Source organism: Caretta caretta, chromosome 1, assembly GCF_965140235.1.
Source record: "Caretta caretta isolate rCarCar2 chromosome 1, rCarCar1.hap1, whole genome shotgun sequence".
Lineage (NCBI taxonomy): Eukaryota > Metazoa > Chordata > Testudines > Cheloniidae > Caretta > Caretta caretta.
In genome coordinates this window covers 339,548,876-339,573,678 of record NC_134206.1, presented here as the reverse complement: position 1 = coordinate 339,573,678, position 24,803 = coordinate 339,548,876, and the positions used below count along the sequence as shown (strand labels likewise).

At 43.4% G+C, this 24,803-nt stretch overlaps 1 protein-coding gene across 2 annotated transcripts; it reads right to left on the bottom strand.

Annotated features, from left to right (window-relative positions):
• Positions 1-276: 276 nt before the first annotated feature.
• On the bottom strand, positions 277-23,913 carry PHYH (phytanoyl-CoA 2-hydroxylase). Of its 2 annotated transcripts, XM_048836572.2 has the most exons (9): positions 23,636-23,903; positions 15,560-15,615; positions 14,488-14,598; positions 14,117-14,285; positions 13,173-13,254; positions 11,866-12,047; positions 7,987-8,136; positions 6,091-6,225; positions 277-1,545 (listed from the first exon to the last, which is right to left on the bottom strand). In XM_048836572.2, exons 1-9 carry the CDS (start codon positions 23,711-23,713, stop codon positions 1,492-1,494), a joined length of 1,017 nt encoding a protein of 338 aa, XP_048692529.2. In that variant the 5' UTR covers positions 23,714-23,903; the 3' UTR covers positions 277-1,491. The 2 variants fall into 2 exon arrangements, with proteins under 2 accessions (XP_048692529.2, XP_074980642.1); XM_075124541.1 differs by lacking the exon at positions 7,987-8,136 and having other exon boundaries at positions 23,636-23,913.
• Between the last annotated feature and the right edge of the window lie 890 nt (positions 23,914-24,803).

Below are 24,803 nucleotides of genomic sequence, written 5' to 3'. Positions count from 1 at the left end.
GAAGTCACCAGAAAGACTTCAATTAATTGAAGAGGGCTCCGCGAGAGAAATTCAGTGGGCTTTCCATCAGGCACAAAGATGCCACAGAAAAATGATCTCCAGGTTTTCAGGTTAAGCATATTTTAACTATTTATGGAATAGTTTTAAGGCTACCTGTTAAAAGGATCATGAAATTGACAGGATCATCAATCACCACAACCCACAATCTTTCTGTCATAAGGGTTTTCTATAACATCTGTCACCAGACTAATATGTAAAAATACAATGCGCCCATACTTGGTTTTTGCTCTAGTTTAATCTGTATTTCAAAAACATTTTTATTTTTGAAACAAAACAATGATTTAAAAAACTGCATTTCAAAACACCAGATATTATGCCCCATGATAATTATAATGAGCATCCCCATTCTTCCCATTTTTATTTAATATATTTATTTTCTTTCATTCTGTATAATTTTCCTGCACTGGAGTCAACTACCAAGTCTACCCCTACAGATGCCAGAGTAAAAAGAGGAAACCCCTCCTCTGTTTAAAAATGGGAAAGGATGCAAGTAAGGTTAAAGATAAATTACTCAATCCCACACAACTAGTTTCAAATGAATTCACTGTCCACAGAGATAACCACTGTCACAGTGACTACCACACCACAGTTAAAATTACTTTGCTTCTGATCAGAATATTACATGTCTTTAAGAGGTAGAGGACATTTTTCTCCAAATTGTGTTCATTTCAATACAGTACATGATAGTTACTGTGAATTTTACACACACACACTTATTATTTGAAGCATAAGTAAAAAGGAGAGAAGAATTATTTAGGAAGACAGGGAGTAATTATAGAAAATTAAAGAGGGGGAATATAGGTTAAATATTAGGAAAGACTTCTTGGCAGTGAGATCTATTAGATTCCACAATAGCCTCCCAAAGGAACTGGTAAAAGCACAATCGCTTCAGACATTTAATAAACTGGACAAAGGACTAGAAAATACACAGTCATGCTCCAGCTAAGGTAAAGGGCTAGATGATGCAACTGGTCTTTTCCACCCAGAGTTAGACTCACTATAGCCATGAGTTAGCATAAAAGAGTTACTTTAATAGCAGCCAAAAATTACACCAGGATAGACCTATCTGAATCCAAATTGGTTCTTAAGTAACAGTGTTGAGTATTTAAAGAGCTGATTTGATGGGATTTCTCATCCATTTCATAAGCAGTGGATTTTAAAACAAATGATTTTTAAAATTACAAAAATAGAAGTCTTTACTGTAGTTAACAGGTTAAAAATATGCCAAGTATATATTAGCTAAATTTGTTAAACTTCAGTACATTCATATTACAATATTTTGTATGACTAATTTGTTGTAAATGAACGTTCGGTGCAATATTTGGATAAATTCTAACAAATGCAATGCAAATTTGTGAGGACCATGGTTTCTGATCAGGGAACACAATACTCAGGTACACATTTTTCTAACTCTGCCATTCAAAAACTGTTCTAAAGATTAGTTCTTTCTCCTTTTACAAGCCGCCCTCGTACCATCCAAGTATCCTAAAAAAAAAAGAGCAAAGAAAGAAGAGCTTATTAAATAAACCAAGGCACAATGTTTACTTCTGAATAAAGCAGAAGTTATTTTCTCTTACTTACATATTTTAAAAAACACCAAAGTACAGTATCAACAGAATTATTGATCTTCCCTTCAAATCCATAGGCTCTGAACATGTTAATACATTATAATGCAACAAATGGTAAAGTCAAAGAAAAATATTGAAGATCACCAAAAAGATGAATTCATTTGTAAGATTTATATGAATTGCATGATGCATAAAAGGCAATCAAGAAAGGCAGCAACAGGAAAAGATACATAAACAGCACTACACTGAAATTACTGAACCAAAACCAAAAAGCTGTCATTTAAAAATAGTGTGCCTGGCTAGCATCATCCTTATATTGCAAACAGAGCAAGCCAGATGACAGGGAAAAATAAACATTCCTTCTCATTGTCTTGTACACATTATATTATGCCTCCTTAATGCATTTTCAATTGCTCCTATCTTCTCTACAATTCAAGAAGCACACTGGATTTCTCAGAGTCCATCTACAGCTGGCAAAGAACATTATGTAGGCATGCAATGCTACTATTTATGCACCACACAGAAAGCAGGGAGGGAACAGATTTAAAACAGAATTCAGTGGACCAATATCAACCACAAATAGGAACTTGCACACTTTTCATTGTTTATCGTGATCGCTTTGTGATAGCGAAGAGTCACAGTGGTGCCAACTGACAAGATAGCATGGGGGATGAGCAATGGGCTGAGGCTGAGCACAGAACTGAGCTATTAAGTCAGCTTCAACTGCAGTTCTGATAGCAACTCGCTCTTGCCCTGGGCGAGTCACGCAACCTCTCTACCTCAGCTTCTGTATGGGAATGGAGGGTGCTGCGTGGATTAGTTAGTTCATGCCTGTAAATGCTTTGAAGATTAAAAATAAGTGCTAAGCATTCTTCAGAGAAAGTTTAAAATCTGATTAAAACAGACAAAGTATGATGTACTCCTGGGGGAATTCTGTGCCAAAAAATTGCAGAATTTTTATATTTAATTTGTCAAAATAATGCAGTATAATCACACCAGTTTCAATTATTTTGGTAATTTATTTAAAACTACAATACAGGAAATAGTCACAATAACCACCCAGTATTTCCTAAACACATGAAAGTTAATTTACAAATACTTGGTAACCCATACCCTGCATTCCAGTTATAATCCTGACTGGCTACTTTGGGAAGTGCTGATTGTCCTGACATGTTACTGACTGCCTGATAAATGTTATTTGCCCTCAGTCTTTTTTCTTTTTTTTTTAAAATGGGTAAGTAAAATTGATCCTGAGTTGCAACCAGGGTGACACTGGCACAGGAAAAAAAGCAAGAAAGCACACAGAATCACAGAGTCATAGAATATCAGGGTGGGAAGGGACCTCAGGAGGTCATCGAGTCAAACCCCCTGCTCAAAGCAGGACCAATCCCCAACTAAATCATCCCAGCCAGGGCTCTGTCAAGCCTGACCTTAAAAACCTCTAAGGAAGGAGATTCTACCACCTCCCTAGGTAACGCATTCCAGTGTTTCACCACCCTCTTAGTGAAAAAGTTTTTCCTAATATCCAACCTAAACATAGATCTTCCTAGCTGAGGATTCCCTGACGATGTTTACAATAAGGCTCCTTTACACCACTCTGGCAATGTAAAGGAGCCTTAAAACGTTTACATGTGTTTTATGCTCCTGGGGGAATTGAGTAAGAATGGGAACAATTAACTAACAATAGGATCATTAACACCTACGTAGGCAGGCTGCTACATTTCTGCTCTCTCTCAGGGGACAGAGCCTGCCTCAAGCCCAAAAGCCCTATTCCTCCATGCCGGATGCGTGAGAGGGACAGAGTCCGTCTCACTTGCACACACAACCCCACCCCCGGCACTGATTAATGTTTTCCCACACACGCCCAGCGCACACACATCCCCACGCCCTGCCATTACACCTTTGCCGGCTGCTCCAGGCGCTCAAACAGATGCGCCTGGTTTGCCAGGGAAGGGGCACATGTCACCTGCAGATTTTGTTGCTTCCCCATTTTTCTGTGAGGAAGCAAAGAAATCTGCGGATCATATGAATTCTGTGCCTGCGCAGTGGTGCAGAATTCCCCCAGGAGTAACGGTGAAATGCACAGAGCTAATTTAGAAGTAAAGTGTTATCAGTGTAAGCAAGCAAACTGTAGAAAATGCTCATTTAAACAAGCAACATTGCTTACATTAACACTCAAAATATTAGTGTATAACTAGCAATGCAGGAGTCATAGGCAAAGCAGACTTATGTTTTGCTGATAAATATATTTAAAAATCTGTCCTTAGATACTTAGGGGCCTCAAGATGCAGAAAGGCACCTAGTGAGATTTTTAAAAGCACCTTTCTGTCTAAGTCCCATTGATTTCTAATAGGAGTTAGCAGCTTTTGAAAAGTCCACTAGGTGCCTAAACATATTTATTTTAAATCTAACCTCCAGATACTATATTGATTGGTGGTTGAAAAATGCAGTAGATCTGAGTTTGGAAGATTAGGTGGCACCAAAACCCAAGTGATAGTTGGATTTAACCCCCTCCAGTTGTCACCCCACTGTAGAAACCAGATTTTTATGCTGCGGATTTGAGAAGAACTTGCTGCATTCATTATTTTTGGAATGGATCAGAGCACAAAAGGAACACCTCCCATGCATCCACTCCCTCAAAACGCCACAAGTTTAAGTGATTACTACTGGATTATATTAAAATGAGTCAATGTTTACTGTTAGGATATAGATATTCAGGCCTGTCTGTAAAGGCCTATACTCTAAGAATTTAGGTGTATTCTTATCACTTGGCTAGTGATAGAGGTATAAAAGAAAGAATCAAAATCACTGTCTGCTGGTGTAAGAGCCTTCTCTTACTGTGACAGTCTGAGGCCCTGTTCTTAGGCTAAGGCCTTTGGCTAAGCAGCAGAGGCAGCCATAAGCTGGGAAGCAAACAGTCACATCCTCACATTCCAAACTAGTCACACTGAAATAAGGTGCTATTCGGCTGTTAGGAATACAATCCTGTCCTGATAGTTCCTATCACCTCCAGAGAAAGGGAAGTGCCTAGAAAATGTAAAAGGAAACTTAGTTTGATAGCATCCTGTCTGGCAAGAACTCACTTATCAATAGCTGGGATGTGAAATCCTCACTTCTGTATTGTTTTGTCATTATAGTTCCCACTTTACTGTTGTTTGTCTGTATAATCTCTGTCTGGTTCTGTGATTGTTCCTGTCTGCTGTATAATTAATTTTGCTGGGTGTAAACTAATTAAGGTGGTGGGATATAATTGGTTACATAATCATGTTACAATATGTTAGGATTGGTTAGTTAAATTTCAGGAAAATGATTGGTTAAGGTATAGCTAAGCAGAACTCAAGTTTTACTATATAATCTGTAGTCAATGAGGAAGTGACTGGGTGTGGGTGGGCATGGGCATGTGGGTGAGGGAAATGGGAGCAGGGAATGGGGGTAAGAAAATTGGAATCATGTTTTGCTAAAGGGGGAAATGGGAACAGGGAATGGGAGTAAGGAAGTTGGAAGCATGTTTGGCTAAGGGTAGGAATGGGAACAGGGACACAGGTCTAAGGCTCTGTGGTGTCAGAGCTGGGAAGGAGGACACTAAGGAAACTGGAATCATGCTTGCTGGAAGTTCACCCCAATAAACATCGAATTGTTTGCACCTTTGGACTTCGGGTATTGTTGCTCTCTGTTCATGCGAGAAGGACCAGGGAAGTAAGTGGGTGAAGGAATAAGCTCCCTAACATTTACCATCAGATATATGGGTATAGGTACTGATTTCAAACAGGAGTCGCACCCATTATCTAAAGACAGAATTTTGCCCTAATCCTATAATCATGCCCTAATCTTATTGTTCTGAACATAGTAGCATTCAGCCTATTGCTAACGAGTACAAAAAAATTGCATCTGCAAATTAGGAGGGCAAGTACCTTCCAGCTGCTAATGTCCATTCTGTGCAGTCCACATGTAACTGAGAAAAACTTTTAAGTTTATTTTTAGATATTCACCCACACCATTAATCTTAGAAGGAAGAGTGTGGCTAGCAATATGAAACCTGTATCCACACTGCCATATACTGGGTCATCTCATTAGCACTATCCCTATCATCTCCCAAGGTAGCTCTGCCATTCCACACAAAACAGTTAAACCAGTTAAAGAGAGGTGCTTTAATGAAAGGCGTGATGAAGAACAACTAAATCTGCCAGCCACCATAACAACTGTCTTCCAAAGAAAATCAAGATTTTTTTTCCCCTCAGATAAGTATCTGCTTAGACCCAGGATCAGTCCTACATAAACCCACAGTGTTATATATGATCGGATGGGTTGATGCAATTAAAATTGCTTATGAATTTAATTATAAAAAGCACAAACTCTCACAAGCAGCAGTAAAGAGATACTTATAAAAGTAAAATGTAACTAACCTTTTGCTGTGTAAATAGGGTTAGTGTGAAATATACTGTTGCAGGACACTTAAGCTTACCTTCAGCGTGATAGGCGTGCTCCCACCATATTTTCTTTGTGCAATTTCTACAACTTCTTTCTCAATGTTTTCTTGACTAGTGCCCTTGACATCAATATAGTGGCAACCTGCACTAGCATAGTGACAAGATATCGCCTGCATGAAGAAAGTCAGGAATAAATCACAATATAGCTGTTAAGTCAAGAATTGTTGATCAGTGACATGTATTAACACGCCACTATCTTAAATGCAAATATCACCATTGTAACCAAATTTGAATATTTTCTGTTTCTCATGCTTTTGGAAATGTTCACTTGGAAAAAATTTTGCCACAGATTCACACAGAAAACTTGCACAATAACGTAAGCTTAATGAATCACTTTCTCCATCTTCTCCTCGCTCATATGGTGAGATCAAAGCACCCATTTTATGATATCGCACATGATAAAGACAGGACTATGATTTCTCTGAAAGTTTAAGTAGAAGGAAAGCTGGACTGGGGGGGGGGGGAAGAAACAAGGAAAACACAAAGCGCACTGGCAAAGTGAACTGCTTTTTTCCATATAGTTACGCAATCTTGTGTGTTGATCTCATCAGATCTCATAAACTTACACAGAATTGTGTTGGATGGGTATTTGGATAAGAGACCTCCAAGGAAAACCCAAGTTTCTATGCTGCTGATGGAATTGGAGTAGTGATAGTTTTATGCTCTGTGTAAGTTCAAACTTTTCTCTCTCACCCCAACAGAAGTTGGTTCAATAAAAGATACTGCTTCACTCACCATCTCTTTATTATTATGGGATCAACACAGCTATAACATTGCATATTACTCTTCCTTCTTATTTAGCCCTGTAGGAGGCTACTGGAAGGTGTTAAACAAGAATCCTCATAACACTAGGTTTTTATAAAAACAAAACAATTTATAACTATTGCTCCATTTTACTAAAATGGAAGTCAATGGGCCTGATTCTCAGCTAGTGTACATCAGCACAATCCCACTGTCTTTAGTATAGCTATGCTGATGTACACAAGACGAGAATCTAGTACAAGGAGACTACTACCACCAAGTCCAGCAGTGAGAGATGCACGATCAGGCCCTTCTTTGTAAGTTCTTTGTCTGATTCTACTCTCAGTTAGGCCTTGTCTACACTACAGGGGTAAGTCGACCTCAGCTTAAGGTAGCTGGGAGTTGACGTAGGTCAGGTCGACTTACTGCAGCGTCTACACCGCACTGGGTCTACAGGAGACGCTCTCCCATCGACTTCGGTACTCCACTGGAATGAGGAGAGTAAGGTGAGTCGACAAGAGAGCGCTCTGTTGTTGATTTAGCGGGTCTTCACTAGACCCACTAAATCAACCCCCGGTGCATTGATCCCTGGTAAGCATCGACATGCCCTTAGAGTGGAGTGGTGAACTCCATTTACTTTTTCTGTAAAGTGCTATGCCATGTATACAGGTAATTCATAATTAAATTATGTTGTTAATAATCAGATTACAGTGGCCTCTGGTGCTCAGAAAAGAGAATGACAAATTTCATTCACAGCTAGTCAGAACAGAGGAAGAGACCTTGTGCAGAAGCAAAAAACAAGAATCCAAAACTGTCCACCAACATGTTTAAGGTCCGATTAAGGAATGCGCATGCTTAAACACTTCCTTGAGTCAGAGCTGCAACATACACCTACCAAGAAATCTAACTCAGGGTTATATAATTTTTCCAAAACTAATTATCCAAGATCAAGTATCATTACATCAAAATTACATCAGAAATCTATAAAACCAAAACAAAAAATAAGATTACAAAAATCTATTTCATATGCAAGAGACTATAAAGTCTCCATAAATTTGGAGGGAGTCTTAAGTGTTATGCAATCTGTTTTAAAACATGTTCAATGGCTGTAACTTGAAATGGTTTCCTACCTTCCGGAAGCCTTGAGTTCTGTTCATTCCAGAGCCATGAATCAACAAGGGATGGAAAAATACTGTGTCTCCCTTCTCCATAACAAGGTGAACCCTGGGAAGGTTTTTGTTGTAATCACGCACCCCATGGTACATCTTGTTAACACCACCCTAAAAACACAGAATTTACATCATGGGATAATTATTAAAACTACTGTCTTAATGTAGACAAAAATCTGCACTGTTCAGCTTTCTTTCAGCTAACAATCCAAAGTATGCAATATGCCTGCCTAAGAGTCTGCCTATTCGCCTTTGAGTCTTCTCACCCCTAAAAGCCCAAATCTAGCTCAGCTGCTAAGGGTATGTCTGCACTGCATTTAAAAACCGATTGCTGGCCCATGCCAGCTGACTTGGGCCCCAGAGGCTCGGCCTAACGGGCTGCTTAACTGTGGTGTAGACATTTGAGCTTGGGCTGGAGGCCAGGCTCTAAGACCCTGCAAGGTGGGAGAGTCCCAGCCCAAGTCAGAACATCTACACCACAATTAAACAGCCATGGCTTTTTAATTGCAATGTAGACATAGCCGATGAGTCAGAATGTACCTGCTGCTTTTCAGATTCCAATATCTGAATCTGAATTCCTTGAAAAAAAACAAAAGATTCTAGTCTTACATGACACTCACTTTGCACTTTCTTAATTTGCTTTCTTTTGAGCTATAAGCAGCTTACTAGTCCCTCTGAAATGTTCACTTCATACAACTATATTTGATTCCATATTGTTTGTTTTCTGTTTTAAAAGAACAGATTGGAATGAGCGGTCAGTGTGATGGAAAAGGCTCGTACATGCACACGCGCACAATGTGTGTCTGAAATGTAGCAATGCACCATGTAATTCAGAGTTCCTGACCCACCACAGAGAACTCTGGTGGATTTGTGTTCAAGTTTCCAAAAAGGGCATTGATCCAGAAATGAATGATGTCCAGTACTAGAGTCTTATACTAAGGTAAGGACACTGTTGTTAAGGGAGCACTCTCCCAGATTTCAAAGGCTATGACTTTGGTTTGAATAGAAGCCATGAAAAATTCCAGCCAAAGGATAGCGTGTGCGCACAACAGGAAAAGTCTGCTAAAGTTCATTTGGTCTCTTTTTATTTATACTAAATGAGAAAACAACTTTTTGCTTTGAGAAAATGTTCTATTCAAGAACATTACTCAGATAAGAAAAAAAGCTTAATTTTCAAACTTCAGCTTGTACATCACCCTAATGAGAGATGCACACTGCTAAGATACAAAAATAGTACATGCATATGAAATAGATGTGTGGTCCTGTCATAAATATAAAGGGAAGGGTAAACCCCTTTGAAATCCCTCCTGGCCAGGGGAAAGCTCCTCTCACCTGTAAAGGGTTAAGAAGCTAAAGGTAACCTCGCTGGCACCTGACCAAAATGACCAATGAAGAGACAAGATACTTTCAAAAGCTGGGAGGAGGGAGACAAACAAAGGGTCCGTGTGTCTGTCTATATGCTGTTTTCTGCCGGGGATAGACCAGGAATGGAGTCTTAGAACTTTTAGTAAGTAATCTAGCTAGGTATGGGTTAGATTATGATTTCTTTAAATGGCTGAGAAAAGAATTGTGCTGAATAGAATAACTATTTCTGTCTGTGTATCTTTTTTGTAACTTAAGGTTTTGCCTAGAGGGGTTCTCTATGTTTTTGAATCTAATTACCCTGTAAGATATCTACCATCCTGATTTTACAGGGGGGATTTCTTTATTTCTATTTACTTCTATTTTTATTAAAAGTCTTCTTGTAAGAAAACAATGCTTTTTCATTGTTCTCAGATCCAAGGGTTTGGGTCTGTGGTCACCTATGCAAATTGGTGAGGCTTTTTATCCAACATTTCCCAGGAAAGGGGGGGTGCAAGTGTTGGGAGGATTGTTCATTGTTCTCAGATCCAAGGGTCTGGGTCTGTAGTCACCTAGGCAAATTGGTGAGGCTTTTTACCAAACCTTGTCCAGGAAGTGGGGTGCAAGGTTTTGGGAAGTATTTTGGGGGGAAAGACGCGTCCAAACAGCTCTTCCCCAGTAACCAGTATTAGTTTGGTGGTGGTAGCGGCAAGGACAAAGGGTGGAATATTTTGTACCTTGGGGAAGTTTTGACCTAAGCTGGTAAAGATAAGCTTAGGAGGTTTTTCATGCAGGTCCCCACATCTGTACCCTAGAGTTCAGAGTGGGGGAGGAACCTTGACAGGTCCCAATTGCCTGAGGAAGATAAACATGTACTTACAGAGCCTTTTAGGCCCTAGATTCTTTTGTATATGCTAGACAAGGTGGGTGAGGTAATATACTTTATTGGATCAACTTCTGTTGGTGAGAGAAACAAGCTTTTGAGCTTACACTGCTCTGTGTAAGCTCGAAAGCTTGTCTCTTCCACCAGCAGAAGTTGATCCAATAAAGTATATTACCTCACCCACCTTCTCTCTCTAATATCCTGGGAGCAAACACTGCATCCATATCTGCTAAACAGCGTGTCATAAATATAAAGGGAAGGGTAACTACTTGTCTGTATACAGTGCTATAAAATCCCTCCTGGCCAGAGGCAAAACCCTTTCACCTGTAAAGGGTTATGCTAAGATAACCTCACTGGCACCTGACCCAAAATGACCAATAAGGGGACAAGATACTTTCATATCTGGAGGGGGGGGGAACAAAGGGGTGTGTGTCTGTTTGATGCTTTTGACAGGAACAGATCAGGAATGCAGCCTTACAACTCCTGTAAAGTTAGTAAGTAATCTAGCTAGAACATGCATTAAAATTTTCTTTTGTTTAATGGTTAGTAAAATAAACTGTGTCTTTTTGTAGCATAAGGTTTTGCCTAGAGGGATTCTCTATGTTTTTAATCTGATTACCCTGTAAGGTATTTACCATCCTGATTTTACAGAGGTGATTCTTTTACTTTTTCTTTAATTAAAATTCTTCTTTTAACAACCTGATTGATTTTTCATTGTTCTTAAGATCCAAGGGTTCAGGTCTGTGTTCACCTGTACCAACTGGTGAGGATTCTTATCGAGCCTTCCCCAGGAAAGGGGGTGTAGGGCTTGGGGGAAGACATCTCCAAGTGGGCTCTTTCCCTGTTCTTTGTTTAAAACGCTTGGCAGCATATGGTTCAAGGCCAAGGCAAAGTTTGTACCTTGGGGAAGAAGTTTTTAACCTAAGCTGGTACAAATAAGCTCAGGGGGTCTTTCATGCAGGTCCCCACATCTGTACCCTAGAGTTCAGAGTGGGGAAGGAACCTTGACACAGCTTGACAGAGGTTAATGGTCTGTCCAGACATTGTGACAATGGAGTGCTGGGGAGAATATCCTCAACCCTCCAGATGTAGCTGCATAGCTCATATGTGGCCAAACTCCTCTCTATCCCCAGGGACAGAATCTCTGACACTAACACCTAAATACCATGAAACATCATCAGGGAGTCACTAAGCAATCACAATGACTTCTCAATACTTGCATATGGGTAGGCTCCTTCCATTGCTCTACTGTTTGCTGAACTGACCTTGGATAGGTCAGCCTAGTGAACAGCTGGCTTGTGCAGCTGCATACGGTTCATGTGAAGCACACATATTACAATCATTACTACTTTGATTGCAGAAGCACCCACAACAAGCTAGCACTTTCCAGATACAGAGGAAGTCAGTCCCTGCCCGAGTAAGCATACACTGTCATGAGGTTAGACGTGGAAAAACTTCAAAACCTTTTCATGTCTCGGACCAAGAAAAAGAATATTCATAATTGCCTTGTAAAACTTGACTAACTTTCACCAACTCTGTTGTGAGCCAAAAAACAAATCCCCTCGCCTCCCCCAACTCCAAAATGCATACTGCATTAATCCCACATGCAGATCTACCTCCCAATCAGGGTAATCGTGTTGCTTCAGGGAACCCTTGTGTGTTCCTGGCAAAACAACCAAGCAGCCATTGCTGCGATCTATCCGCTCCATGGCAGTCCAGGCACACACAATGTGATCTGCAGGCCGGAATGGAAAGTAGTGCAAATCCTGATGCATGGGATGGCGAGAGCTCTTCTTGCCTGGAATAAAAAGAGAAGAGTCTGAATCAGAAAAAAAAAATTAAATGTTTTTAAACTAAACAGAGATTCAGATTTTAAACTGAACACTGTTCAATTTCACTGAGGGGTCAGGGCATGCTGCAAGAATTAGTCTTGCTCTGCATTTGAACAAAAGAACAGCTGTATTTAGGGGGCATCAGAACAAACACTGAAATCCATTGCATTTCCAACAGGGTATTCTGCCTTTGCTGCTTATTAATTTTATTAACTTCTTTTAAATTGTAGTTTGTGCTGTTTAAATAATATTCCACATGGACCAAGGCTATCTCCTACTATGTTTCTAAACTCATTTTGTAGCTCTTCTGTATTTTTTAACTGGGGTGCGAGGGTTGATGGTATGCATGAACTAAGTATTTTAATCTTTTGACATAAATCAATGTCTGCTGAAAATACAAAGCAAGATCATTGTGAATAATAAAAGTAGCATATAGCTGAATATTATGAAACCATCAATGTATCCAGAATAAAAGTATCTTTAGAAACCGTTACTTCATCTAAAGTATTACAAACCTCACTATCTCATACGTTTTAATGCCAAGATTTTCAAAAACAGGAGCCAAAAGTTGGACTTCTAAATCCATATTTTGGCACTTAAATAAATGTCCAGATTAAAAAGTTCAGAGCACCCAACAGCTTCCACTGAGGCGAGTATCTACATGTCCAAACTAAATTTGACATATCTAAACTCTCAGTCCAAAGAGAGTATGTCGTATAGATGAAGGACACTCTTCCTCTATTCTGTTCTATTGAGGTCAATGAGAGCTGCTGAGTACTCAGTGCTGTTGAAAGCCCGGCTTCTAAGGGCTCGATCCTACAAATAGCCATGCATTCACCACATGAGACTACTGACATGCTTAAAGTTAGGCATGTGTACATTGCTGAATTGGAGCCTAACAGCCAGAAAACGAAACAGCCTACTTTATTTTCTTTGTCAAAATGAATTTTATTCAATTTTCAAAATAGGGCAACATTTTTAATGTCTTAGAAATTGTTTGTTCTGTGAGGTTTCTTTGTTTTTTAAACTAGACCATGTCCCCTTTATACAAAATCATATTCCTTATTCTTCCTCACACAAGTGCCCCTTACCAGAATCTGGAGGTTTATTTATCAACATCGTGTGCATGGCCATGATGTTTGGCCCTGTGAAGCACTCAACGTATTTTAGGATCTAAGGTGAAGAATATATATTAGAAAAAAAGTTAGATGTTTATGCTGCAATATATATTACAGTCAAACCAAAACTGATCACCATATCATGCAGGCCAAGTATACACTACAAACTTTTTCCTGCATAACTATGTTGGTCAGGAATATGATGAGGTGTGCTTTATGATCGACATAGCTGAGAAAGAGAGAAGAGTGTTGGAATAATATGTAAAAGAGTTTTGCCACTATAAAATTGCATCTACACTAGGAACACTTTGCTGAGTCTGGCATACCAGTATAGCTATACCAGCAAAGCATTCCTAGTGTAGACCTAGCTGCAGTGTCTGCTGCTATGGGAGTGGCTAAGAAAAAGTGAACTCACATATACCTGACTAGAGCAATGACAGAAGAACTATAACATTCTGCGCATTTATCTGTTCTTTTCCAAATTAGTCAGCAAGATAAACGTCCTTCAGAAGCAACATTTTCTGGTTTTAGGTTGCTATGTGCAATACAATCTGATTACAAAGAGAGGATTTATTTATATAGCAACTGTACTTCAAGCAGACTAATTTATTTTCCAAAAATTACTTCCATACTCCATCATCCATTGCCACGGACATACACGTGAGAGGAATGTGAGGAACAGCAAAAAACATTCACAAGAATTCCTTCAAGCTATTTGAACATCAACATAAGCTTTCTAAACTGTACAATGCCTTAAATTAAGCTGCATCTAAATATCTAAACATGAAAATTCATTTGGTTATTCCGAGAACTCACACAGATTCCTCTTGTTGTTTTAAGAAAAATTATAGGAAGTGATTTCATTTAGTTTTCATGGGCAATTACTTAAAACATACACCAGGGTTTTCCCTTTTTACCTGAGGCATGGTACAATATCTGAAGAGCTCTTCATCTTCCTGAAAATCCTGTACTTTAGTAACTGCTTTTTGATCCAGAACAAACTCCGATTTAGCAATGGCCACATCCCTCATTATGATTAAACCAGGCACCTGTACCTCCTTTTTACAGATCTTTGCAAACTGATTTCTAGAAAACACAGTTAAAAACCATTTCAAAACACATTCTACCATTTTACTATACCAAAACATTTTGTTTAAATGAAGCAATAAGTTATTTGTTAATAAAATGCTTCCATTTTAGGAGAACCCAAGTTCATACTGTTTCAAAAAGCCTCACAGCATTACTAAATATCAATATGATTGCGTCTAGCCAAACAGCTGTTCTGTACCTGAAACGCTCAATGTCTTCACCAGAAACCAGGTTTTTAATGAGCAGGTAACCATTTTCATCATAAAAGTGCCTCTGCTCTGGAGTTAAAATGTTATTGTCCAGGGTGTAACTACAAAGATAAACAAGAGAAATTATACAAGTACACATTGCGTGGCGGGGGAGAAACAGAAGACTAAACAAAAAGCAATCTGATGAGAATTTTCTCAGCAGTGACCTGAAAGGAAGAGTACGAAGTTAACAGAATTTATTTAATTTTCTTCTGTCAACAATTATCTGCAGACTCTCAGTAGTTAATGTAGATTAGAACAAGCCTCAAAAAAAACAAAACAAACAAAAAAAAACAAACACCCCACACACATTGGTCTTACAATCTGCTCTGTGAACATCAAATAGTCAGAAAAAATAATTAAAATGGAGAGAATTATTCTCTCAACATGAAGTTTTTATCTCCAGTAGAAAAAATAATTCCTACTGTAATTTTTACTATGAGTTAATATTTGTATACAACTCCAGAGATGTCCATGACAATTTATATTGAATACATAGAAATGGCCCAGCCCTCAGAAATTTGCAGTTTTGGGTGGAACAACATAATGAGCTGTAGGGTAAGATGCACACAATATGCCAGAAGGAGATGTGTAGAGGAAATAAGCTCTTTCACAAGATACACCTGTACTGTAATCCTGTTGAGTACATCCAATGCATTATATGATTCTTCAGCACAATTGTTTTTCCTATTTGTAAATGTAACATATTTTGAGGCAAAAATTATACCTTGTCAAAAGGAGGGAGTGAAAAGGTAGTGTCTGATCTTCAATATTCTTACTCATAGAACCAGTACTTATGTAAACAGACCCTTGAAGTCAAACTATTCACATTTTCAAGATCAAGCTCTAAGTTACTTTATTAAGCCAAATGAAACAGCTCAGAAAGTGTCCTTGCAAGATTTGAAACTATATGAGGACTTCTAATCAACATGTGAATTTTAGAAAACATGGAAATAAGAATGAAGATTATATACAGATGAAAAAATCTTCAAATTTAATAGAAGATGGTAAAATGTCACTTACTGAAACTCCACTGGGTGTTTAACAGAAGCAATTTGTGCTGAAGTAGGAAATGCTGTCTACAGTATAAATTAAGGCAAATAATAAAGTACAGTAACTTGAGTATCAGATCTAAAGTTTCAGAGTAGCAGCCGTGTTAGTCTGTATTCGCAAAAAGAAAAGGAGTACTTGTGGCACCTTAGAGGCTAACCAATTTATTTGAGCATAAGCTTTCGTGAGCTACAGCTCACTTCATCGGATGCATTCAGTGGAAAAAAGTTGGTTTGGAATTCCAGACTCTCATACTTTGTTGTAATCCAGGTTCAATCATTAAAAATGTATTTTGCTTTGGATTGTTGTCCATTTTTTCCCTAGAATCCACTCCCCCTTCTGTACTTTGCTGCAAGACTGTCTACTCAAAATAGAGATTACCAAGGGCCTGATCCTGCATATGCTAAAGTAAATGCAAAACTCCCAACAGGAGCCAGATCAGCATCTTAGAGCCCCATCCTGAGGTGCTCAACATCCTCAGCTCCCAATGACTTAAATGAGATGAGGGGGTCTTAGCACTCCACACGATAGGGCCCTCTATGAGCATCCAATGAAGATTAATTACGGTGAAGTAAATTTGTGATATTTTAACAAGTTTAGCTTTAATTAGTTAAGATAATACTTTGTGATGTATAGTTTAACCTGTAAAACAAGCCTCACATACTACTGAATGAGATACTACAGCTTCATTTCTGCTTATCGGACCACTGCTGAGAGACAAATCATTATATTTTTGTGCATATAGTGAAGTATGGATTTGGGAAGTTCTGCTGTACCTTGGTTAGGTATTTTAATGCCTCAGGGAGCCATTTATGTGCTCAAAATTATTTATCATGATGGTGCAACTATCTATGAACTGAAATACCAAGAGAAGAACAAATCTTAGGTAATTTCAACCTTATGTGTGGCTTTGACAATCCCGTAAAAGACTAATGCAAATAACCCCCAAACCATACCAATTCTAGACCCTGCACATAAACTTCTCAAATACAAAATCAAATGGAACAGAACAAAGAAGCTACAAACGGTATGTTCATCTTTAATTTGAACAACAGGACCAGGTACATAATACCTTTTTCTCCCCACTTCCCTTCAGGAATATTTTATTCATGGAAAATGCATATGTTAAACTGAATAAACAAATATCTAACACTATAGACTTCAATATTTTTTGTTTGAATCTCTGATAATTGATACCTTCATAAAACCTTCTCATTCCTAGTTTCCCCAAGTGCTCTTCACTGAGAGCAACTTCCTTTAGGTTGCCTAACACTTCCCATTGTTTTAAAAAATCCTTGGAGCTTTGTTTTGGAAGCTTTAACACCTCCATTGTGTGAAGCGGGATTTAGAAATCTGCCAGGGGAAAAGCAAGAGAAGCACCTCTTCTGAAATTCCATTCAGATTAAGCAAAATTATGAACTGTTAAAAATCATCATTTCCCCTTTTCTTGTGGAAGGGATTCAGGAAAATGCTGGCAGCAGGTCAAAATAATAACTGAACACAAACAGTCTACAGCCCTGGGCCCACACCACACTATCACCAAAAGAGCAGCACATGCCTTACCTGGAGTAGCTGTTGCAGCAGGGGATGACATGGGCCAGGCTGTCCCTCCCCCACAATCACACTCTCCAGACCAAGCACAAGGCATAAGCATCTGATCCTTCCCTTCACGATCACCTCATGGGGCAGTTCAACCTAGCAAGTGGGTACACGGCTGGGCTACCCCTAGTAACCATCTCAAATGCTGGATATGGCCCCAGCAGCCCATCCCTACCTCTGAAGGCACCAGATGAGGCAGGAGCCCCCCACCTCCTGGGATGGGAAGTCAGATGAGGAGAAAGAGTCAGAACAAGTACGTCTACCTTAAAGGGAAGATGGACTGCAATGGTCTTGTCCTGTTTCTAGAGCTACAGGACTAACAAGTGGTAGATTTCTATGCCACAGCGACAGGTTTCAGAGTAACAGCCGTGTTAGTCTGTATTTGCAAAAAGAAAAGGAGTACTTGTGGCACCTTAGAGACTAACCAATTTATTTGAGCATAAGCTTTTGGATGCATCCGATGAAGTGAGCTGTAGCTCACGAAAGCTTATGCTCAAATAAATTGGTTATGCCACAGCGCTGACAGTTCAGGCCTCAAACCCTGCTAATAATGCATGATGGGTTTGGGGGGAGGCACGGGGCACAGTGGCACAAGAGTTCCAGTTGGACACACAAATTTCTTTTTACTTTTTTCCTTTAATAAAAAAACACCAATGAAATTAGACAAAAAAAGCCTGCATTTGAAGAATGTTATCTGGGTTGCAGAGATAAGCACTCAAGTTAGAAAAGGCAAATTTAGGCTTCCCCATGCAACCTTACTTCTGCTCCCTTATGTAGTATCATTATGATGCAGTGAATTATATGATTCACATTTTTCCATAGAACCCCTGCCTCAGTCAGTGCAAAGGTTGGACACACAAGCAGACAGAATTAAAGTTGCAAGGGCAGTAGTAAGTGGGCATTTCCTAAATAAAATTTTTTGTATACAATATTGTACTCCAGCTTCTTAATTCAGGTGCCCATGAGAACTCTTCTCATGGATCGTCTCTATCCTTGAAAACCTCACTCTGGACACCACCAGGGAAAGTTCAAGGATCACAGTTTGAGAACCACTGTGCTATATAAAACCATTTAGGCACATAGAATGCAACATTCAGTGGGAATTTATCCAGGAGTTTGCCTCTCTACGATGAGAAAAAAATGAAGTGGGATTAATTTTAAACAAACACACCTGGACAGGACCTGAGTTTCACACCCTTTTTTTGGGGGGTGGGGGGAGGAGAGGGGGGAAGAGACAGCACCTCCTGCAGCATTTACTCAGAAAAAGCTCAGATGGAAAAGTGTCACCTTCTAAATCACTAACACCACTTTATGCAGCACCTGCATTTTTCATAGTTGTCTCTGATCCAAGTGCTGACAAAGACCAGCCTTGCTTAACTTATAAAATTTGGCAAGACCAGAGCCTGAAGTGCTTTGGCACCAGGAGTACAAACTAAAGGATTATTACACAAAAAAAGACATGTATACATTTGCATGTCCACCAATACCAGCTCAGAATTAGGTTAGATGGTCTCAGGGCTATCTGAATCTTTCATAACCCTGGAGATGTATGATGTCACTATAGAGAGGCTTTGCCATCTTGAAGGGAATAAAAAAAATAAGGAAGAGTCCATGTGGCACCTTAGAGACTAACCAATTTATTTGAGCATAAGCTTTTGTGGGTTAGAACCCACTTCATCAGATGCATGGAATGAAAACACAGGAGCAGGTATAAATAAATGAAAGGATGGGGGTTGCTTTAGCAAGTGTAATTTGCAAACTGGATACCATCACATTCGGCCTGAATAGAGACTGGGAGTGGTTGGGTCATTACAAAACCTAAACTTAATTTCCCCCTACTGTTACTCACACCTTCAGGTCAACTGTCTGTAATGGCCCTCTCTCTTACCACTTCAAAAGAGATTTTTCCTCCCTTGGTATCCTGCTGTTAATTGATTTCTCTCATTAGACTGACCTCACACTTGGTAAAGCAACCCCCATCCTTTCATGTATTTATACCTGCTCCTGTGTTTTCATTCCATGCATCTGATGAAATGGGTTCTAACCTACAAGAAAGCTTATGCCCAAATAAATTTGTTAGTTTCTAACACAAGGACTCCTCCTTATTTTTGCTGATACAGACTAACACTGCTATCACTCTGAAAAAAGAGAATGCCATTTTCTACAACAAGAAGCAACCTTTTAACCATGTTCAAATCCTCCACAGAAGTTTAAGATGGAAAAGAATTGCACACACAGCCACTCCCATCCTATTTATTTTCATTAGCCTCAACTTCCCCCACCTGTTCATCTATCTAATTCACCTGCTGGGTCATATCTTTTAGATTTTAAACTCTCTGGGGCAGACTGCCATTTGTTATATTTCTGTACAATGCCCAGCACAATAGTATTCAAACCTGATTGAGTCCTCTAGGTGACACTAAAATATGTAAAATATAATAAAAATAATAATGGAAAATACCTACAGCATTAGGTCACCCCATCTATACTCAGCAGATGCAAAACTTTCCCTACAGTATGTTTGCATGTCTAGTTTTAGACCTTTCATCAGGAATTTGTTCCTTTCTCACTCTCAGAAAGTTTCTTCTGATATGCAGCTTAAATTTCCCATTCTTAATTTAATCAAATTTTTCATATGCCATCCTAAGTAATTACTATCTACCCTTGGTATTTAGAACCTTCAGATATTTGTAGACTTCTGACCTTCTCTATCACTATCTTTTCACCAGATTATTACTCAAAAGTATGCTTCTGACCTCCCAACTTTTGCTGTGAATTTAACTGCACATTATAGCCAAACTACAGCAAAAACAAAGTATTTGACAATCGCTGAGTTACATGACTCTTCTGTACCTCAATTTCCATACTTGTAAAATGGAGACTACTTAATAGCCTTCATGCAGTCCTTTGAGACAGTAAGTTGAAAGGTAGTACATACAAAAAAAAAAACCCACTATAAAAGCTCTCTCTCATCCCATTTCTGCTCTATACCTTGTGTTTTTCAACCTTCTAAGTGTCCCATTCACCTCCTGTGAACTTTTAAAATGTTTTTAAAGGAAGTTTTCAGAAGTATAGAACATACATAACCTATAAGCTTTTTGTGTTTGTTTCCACATGCTGAGCTCATATATCTCAGCATGGTCTAAGATTCACCATGAAATTTGAATACCACAGAATTTAGCCCCCCACAAACTCTTGGAAATATAGGAGAAAGCTTAACATGTACAAAAAGAAAAGGAGTACTTGTAGCACCTTAGAGACTAACCAATTTATTTGAGCATGAGCTTTCGTGAGCTACAGCTCACTTCATCAGATGTATACCGTGGAAACTGCAGTTTCCACGGTATACATCTGATGAAGTGAGCTGTAGCTCACGAAAGCTCATGCTCAAATAAATTGGTTAGTCTCTAAGGTGCTACAAGTACTCCTTTTCTTTTTGCGAATACAGACTAACACGGCTGTTACTCTGAAACCTAACATGTACAAGCCTCTTTCTTCCCCAGACTTGTGTGCATAAACTAGCATATATGTGAGCAAATCAGGTAGCTGTACACAAAAACAGGAACTCCTTTGCATGGCTATCCAATTTTTGTGCACAAATAGGTGCAAAGCACCTTTGAAAATCTGACCTTTCATGTCTAACATTTAAAAAACAATTCCAATTCAATTTCAAACCCATTTCAAACGGGGGAACACACCAAGGAACAGTAAGGCTGCAGTGTGCCCCTTAGGAAAGCATAACAGGAACAAAGGCCAACAGCAGCTACAGGACTGGAGTTTCAGGAAGAAAGCACAGGGAAGGGAGTGTACGAGGAAGGTAACGAGCACCCCCCTCCCTGTAAAATACTCTCTGAAGCAACAAGCAACTGCTGAGAGATGATTGCAAGGGGTAAGGGCAAAGGTACCAGCCTGCAGTGGGTGGCAGAATCACTGCTATTTACCCAGCTCCTCAGCATGCTCAGCACTGTACACAGAAAGAGAAATGATCAGCACCCAGCAGTCTAATACAATCACAGGGCAAAACAGTGACAGTGTCTGTAGGGACACACACACAAGGGGGAGTCAACTCGGGCAGAAGGGTGGGGGGGGAGACACAATCGGGAAGGCAGCCCGGGCTGAAGAGAGGGTGAGGGGGGGCAGGGAAGGGAAGGGGGGAGGCAGCCCGGGCTGAAGGGGGGGGGCAGGGAAGGGAAGGGGGGAGGCAGCCCGGGCTGAAGAGGGGGTGGGGGGGGCAGGGAAGGGAAGGGGGGAGGCAGCCCGGATGGGGGGGGACGGGAAGAGGGGATAGGGGGAAGGGAAGGAGGAGGCAGCCCGGGCTGAAGAGGGGGTGGGGAAGGGAAGGGAAGGGGGGGAGGCAGCCCGGATGGGGGGGGACGGGAAGAGGGGATAGGGGGAAGGGAAGGAGGAGGCAGCCCGGGCTGAAGAGGGGGTGGGGGGCAGGGAAGGGAAGGGGGGAGGCAGCCCGGGCTGAAGAGGGGGTGGGGGAGGGAAGGGAAGGGAAGGGGGGGAGGCAGCCCGGATGGGGGGGGACGGGAAGAGGGGATGGGGGAAGCGAAGGAGGAGGCAGCCCGGGCTGAAGAGGGGGTGGGGGCGGGCAGGGAAGGGAAGGGGGGAGGCAGCCCGGGCTGAAGGGGGGGGAGGGGAAGGGGGGGAGGCAGCCCGGATGGGGGGGGACGGGAAGAGGGGATAGGGGGAAGGGAAGGAGGAGGCAGCCCGGGCTGAAGAGGGGGTGGGGAGCAGGGAAGGGAAGGGGGGAGGCAGCCCGGGCTGAAGAGGGGGTGGGGGAGGGAAGGGAAGGGAACGGGGGGGAGGCAGCCCGGATGGGGGGGGACGGGAAGAGGGGATAGGGGGAAGGGAAGGAGGAGGCAGCCCGGATGGGGGGGACGGGAAGAGGGGATAGGGGGAAGGGAAGGAGGAGGCAGCCCGGGCTGAAGAGGGGGTGGGGGGGGGCAGGGAAGGGGGGAGGCAGCCCGGGCTGAAGGGGGGGGGAGGGAAGGGAAGGGGGGAGGCAGCCCGGGCTGAAGGGGGGGGGAGGGAAGGGAAGGGAAGGGGGGGAGGCAGCCCGGATGGGGGGGGACGGGAAGAGGAGATAGGGGGAAGGGAAGGAGGAGGCAGCCCGGGCTGAAGAGGGGGTGGGGGGCAGGGAAGGGAAGGGGGGAGGCAGCCCGGGCTGAAGAGGGGGTGGGGGAGGGAAGGGAAGGGAAGGGGGGGAGGCAGCCCGGATGGGGGGGGACGGGAAGAGGGGATAGGGGGAAGCGAAGGAGGAGGCAGCCCGGGCTGAAGAGGGGGTGGGGGGGCAGGGAAGGGAAGGGGGGAGGCAGCCCGCGCTGAAGGGGGGGAGGGAAGGGAAGGGGGGGAGGCAGCCCGGATGGGGGGGGGGGACGGGAAGAGGGGATAGGGGGAAGGGAAGGAGGAGGCAGCCCGGGCTGAAGAGGGGGTGGGAGGTGGGGGGGGGAAGGGAAGGGAAGGGGGGGAGGCAGCCCGGATGGGGGGGGACGGGAAGAGGGGATAGGGGGAAGGGAAGGAGGAGGCAGCCCGGGCTGAAGAGGGGGTGGGGGGGGCAGGGAAGGGAAGGGAAGGGGGGAGGCAGCCCGCGCTGAAGAGGGGTTGGGGGGGAAGGGAAGGGAAGGGGGGAGGCAGCCCGCGCTGAAGAGGGGTTGGGGGGGGAAGGGAAGGGAAGGGGGGAGGCAGCCCGCGCTGAAGAGGGGGTGGGGGGCAGGGAAGGGAAGGGGGGGAGGCAGCCCGGATGGGGGGGACGGGAAGAGGGGATAGGGGGAAGGGAAGGAGGAGGCAGCCCGGGGTGAAGAGGGGGTGGGGGGGGCAGGGAAGGGAACGGGGGAGGCAGCCCGCGCTGAAGAGGGGGTGGGGGTGGGGGGAAGGGAAGGGGGGGAGGCAGCCCGGATGGGGGGGACGGGAAGAGGGGATAGGGAAGGAGGAGGCAGCCCGGGGTGAAGAGGGGTTGGGGGGGGAAGGGAAGGGAAGGGGGGAGGCAGCCCGCGCTGAAGAGGGGTTGGGGGGGGGGAAGGGAAGGGAAGGGGGGAGGCAGCCCGCGCTGAAGAGGGGGTGGGGGGAAGGGAAGGGAAGGGGGGGAGGCAGCCCGGATGGGGGGGACGGGAAGAGGGGATAGGGAAGGAGGAGGCAGCCCGGGGTGAAGAGGGGGTGGGGGGGGAAGGGAAGGGAAGGAGGAGGCAGCCCGGGCTGAAGAGGGGGTGGGGGGGGCAGGGAAGGGAAGGGGGGAGGCAGCCCGCGCTGAAGAGGGGTTGGGGGGGGAAGGGAAGGGGGGAGGCAGCCCGCGCTGAAGAGGGGTTGGGGGGGGAAGGGAAGGGGGGAGGCAGCCCGATGGAGGGGGGGACGGAAGAGGGGATAGGGGGAAGGGAAGGAGGAGGCAGCCCGGGCTCTGCCGCTGCCCCCCGCGGCTCCCCACCCCGCAGCCCGGCTCGGGAAGGATACGAGGGCGGCTGCGCCGGTCCGGGGGCAGAGGTGCCGTAGGATGGTGCCCAGCCGGGCTGCGGACGCGGCCTCCTGCATGACGCCGGCGGCCGGAGCGGGGACGCGGACAGGAGCCGACCGGCACACAAGCCAACTCCCGGAGCGCTCCTCCGCGCGGGGCGGGGCGGGGCGGGGCGGGGCGGATCCGGGCCCCGCCCACAGAGGGGCGTGGCCCAGCCCGAGCCTCACACACCAGCTCTTCCCTCAAGGGTAGCGTTACTTACTGTCCGAGCCCGGCGGGGCCGATGGCTGCTCCTGCGCATGCGTGCGCGATCAGCCCATGCTCACTAAGGTCTACTGAAGCCGCTGCCCTCAGTCTGCCTGCCCGCCCTTACTTGCCTCCTTGCTCTGGGGGAGGAAGGGTGGGCGGAGCTTATGCAGAGGCCAGGTTGTGTGGGGGGGAGGAGTCCAGACAGGTGAGGGCAGGGGCAGATAGGCAGAATCAGGGTGAGGATGGAGGAGGCTGGGGTTAGGGATGGGGGAGATGAGCTGCCAGACAGCGGCAGCAGGATCAAAATTATCACCCTTGGGTGAGCCAGCTGCAGGGGTGGCCATATAGGGTGCGGAGACAGCGGGGTGGTTGAAACAGCTCAGCACCCCTTCCACGAGGCTGTTCTTAAAGCAGGCTGTAGCCCACGAATGCCCATCGACAGCTGCTTCGCTGGGTCGGAAATGATGTTTCACACCCACCACCCTGGAACGGTTCATAAATATCACACATGGTTTTGGTGTTAAAGTAATTCCTTGTCAGTTTACATAGGCGTAACATGTAGGGTGACCAGACAGCAAATGTGAAATGTATTACCCTCCACCCCCTGGGACAGGGGGTGGGAGGTAATAGGAGCATAGATAAGAAAAAGGCCCAAAAATCAGGAATGTCCCTATAAAATCGGGACATCTGGTCACCCTAGTAAGAGGTCTGCCTATAGCCTCACAGCAGCTTGCAAATTTGTCTTATCTGCCGTTCTGATTGCCTGAATGGTACTCCATTTCCTGTAAGCCATGGCAAATGTAGTTTCACTCCATTTATTTAAAAATGGTATTTTTATGACTCATTGTCCTTAGAATACTATCATTTATCTTTGCAGTGTTGTTGTAGCCGTGTTGGTCCCAGGATATTAGAAGGACA

Coding starts and splice junctions, on each gene's coding strand:
- PHYH (XM_048836572.2), bottom strand. CDS start 23,713: ATGCAGGAGGCCGCGTCCGCAGCCCGGCTGGGCACCATCCTACGGCAC. Junction 13,255..14,116: donor GATATTGTACCATGCCTCAG/GTAAAAAGGGAA, acceptor TCTTCACCTTAG/ATCCTAAAATACGTTGAGTG. Junction 8,137..11,865: donor ACGATTACCCTGATTGGGAG/GTAGATCTGCAT, acceptor CTGTGTTTTTAG/GGTGGTGTTAACAAGATGTA.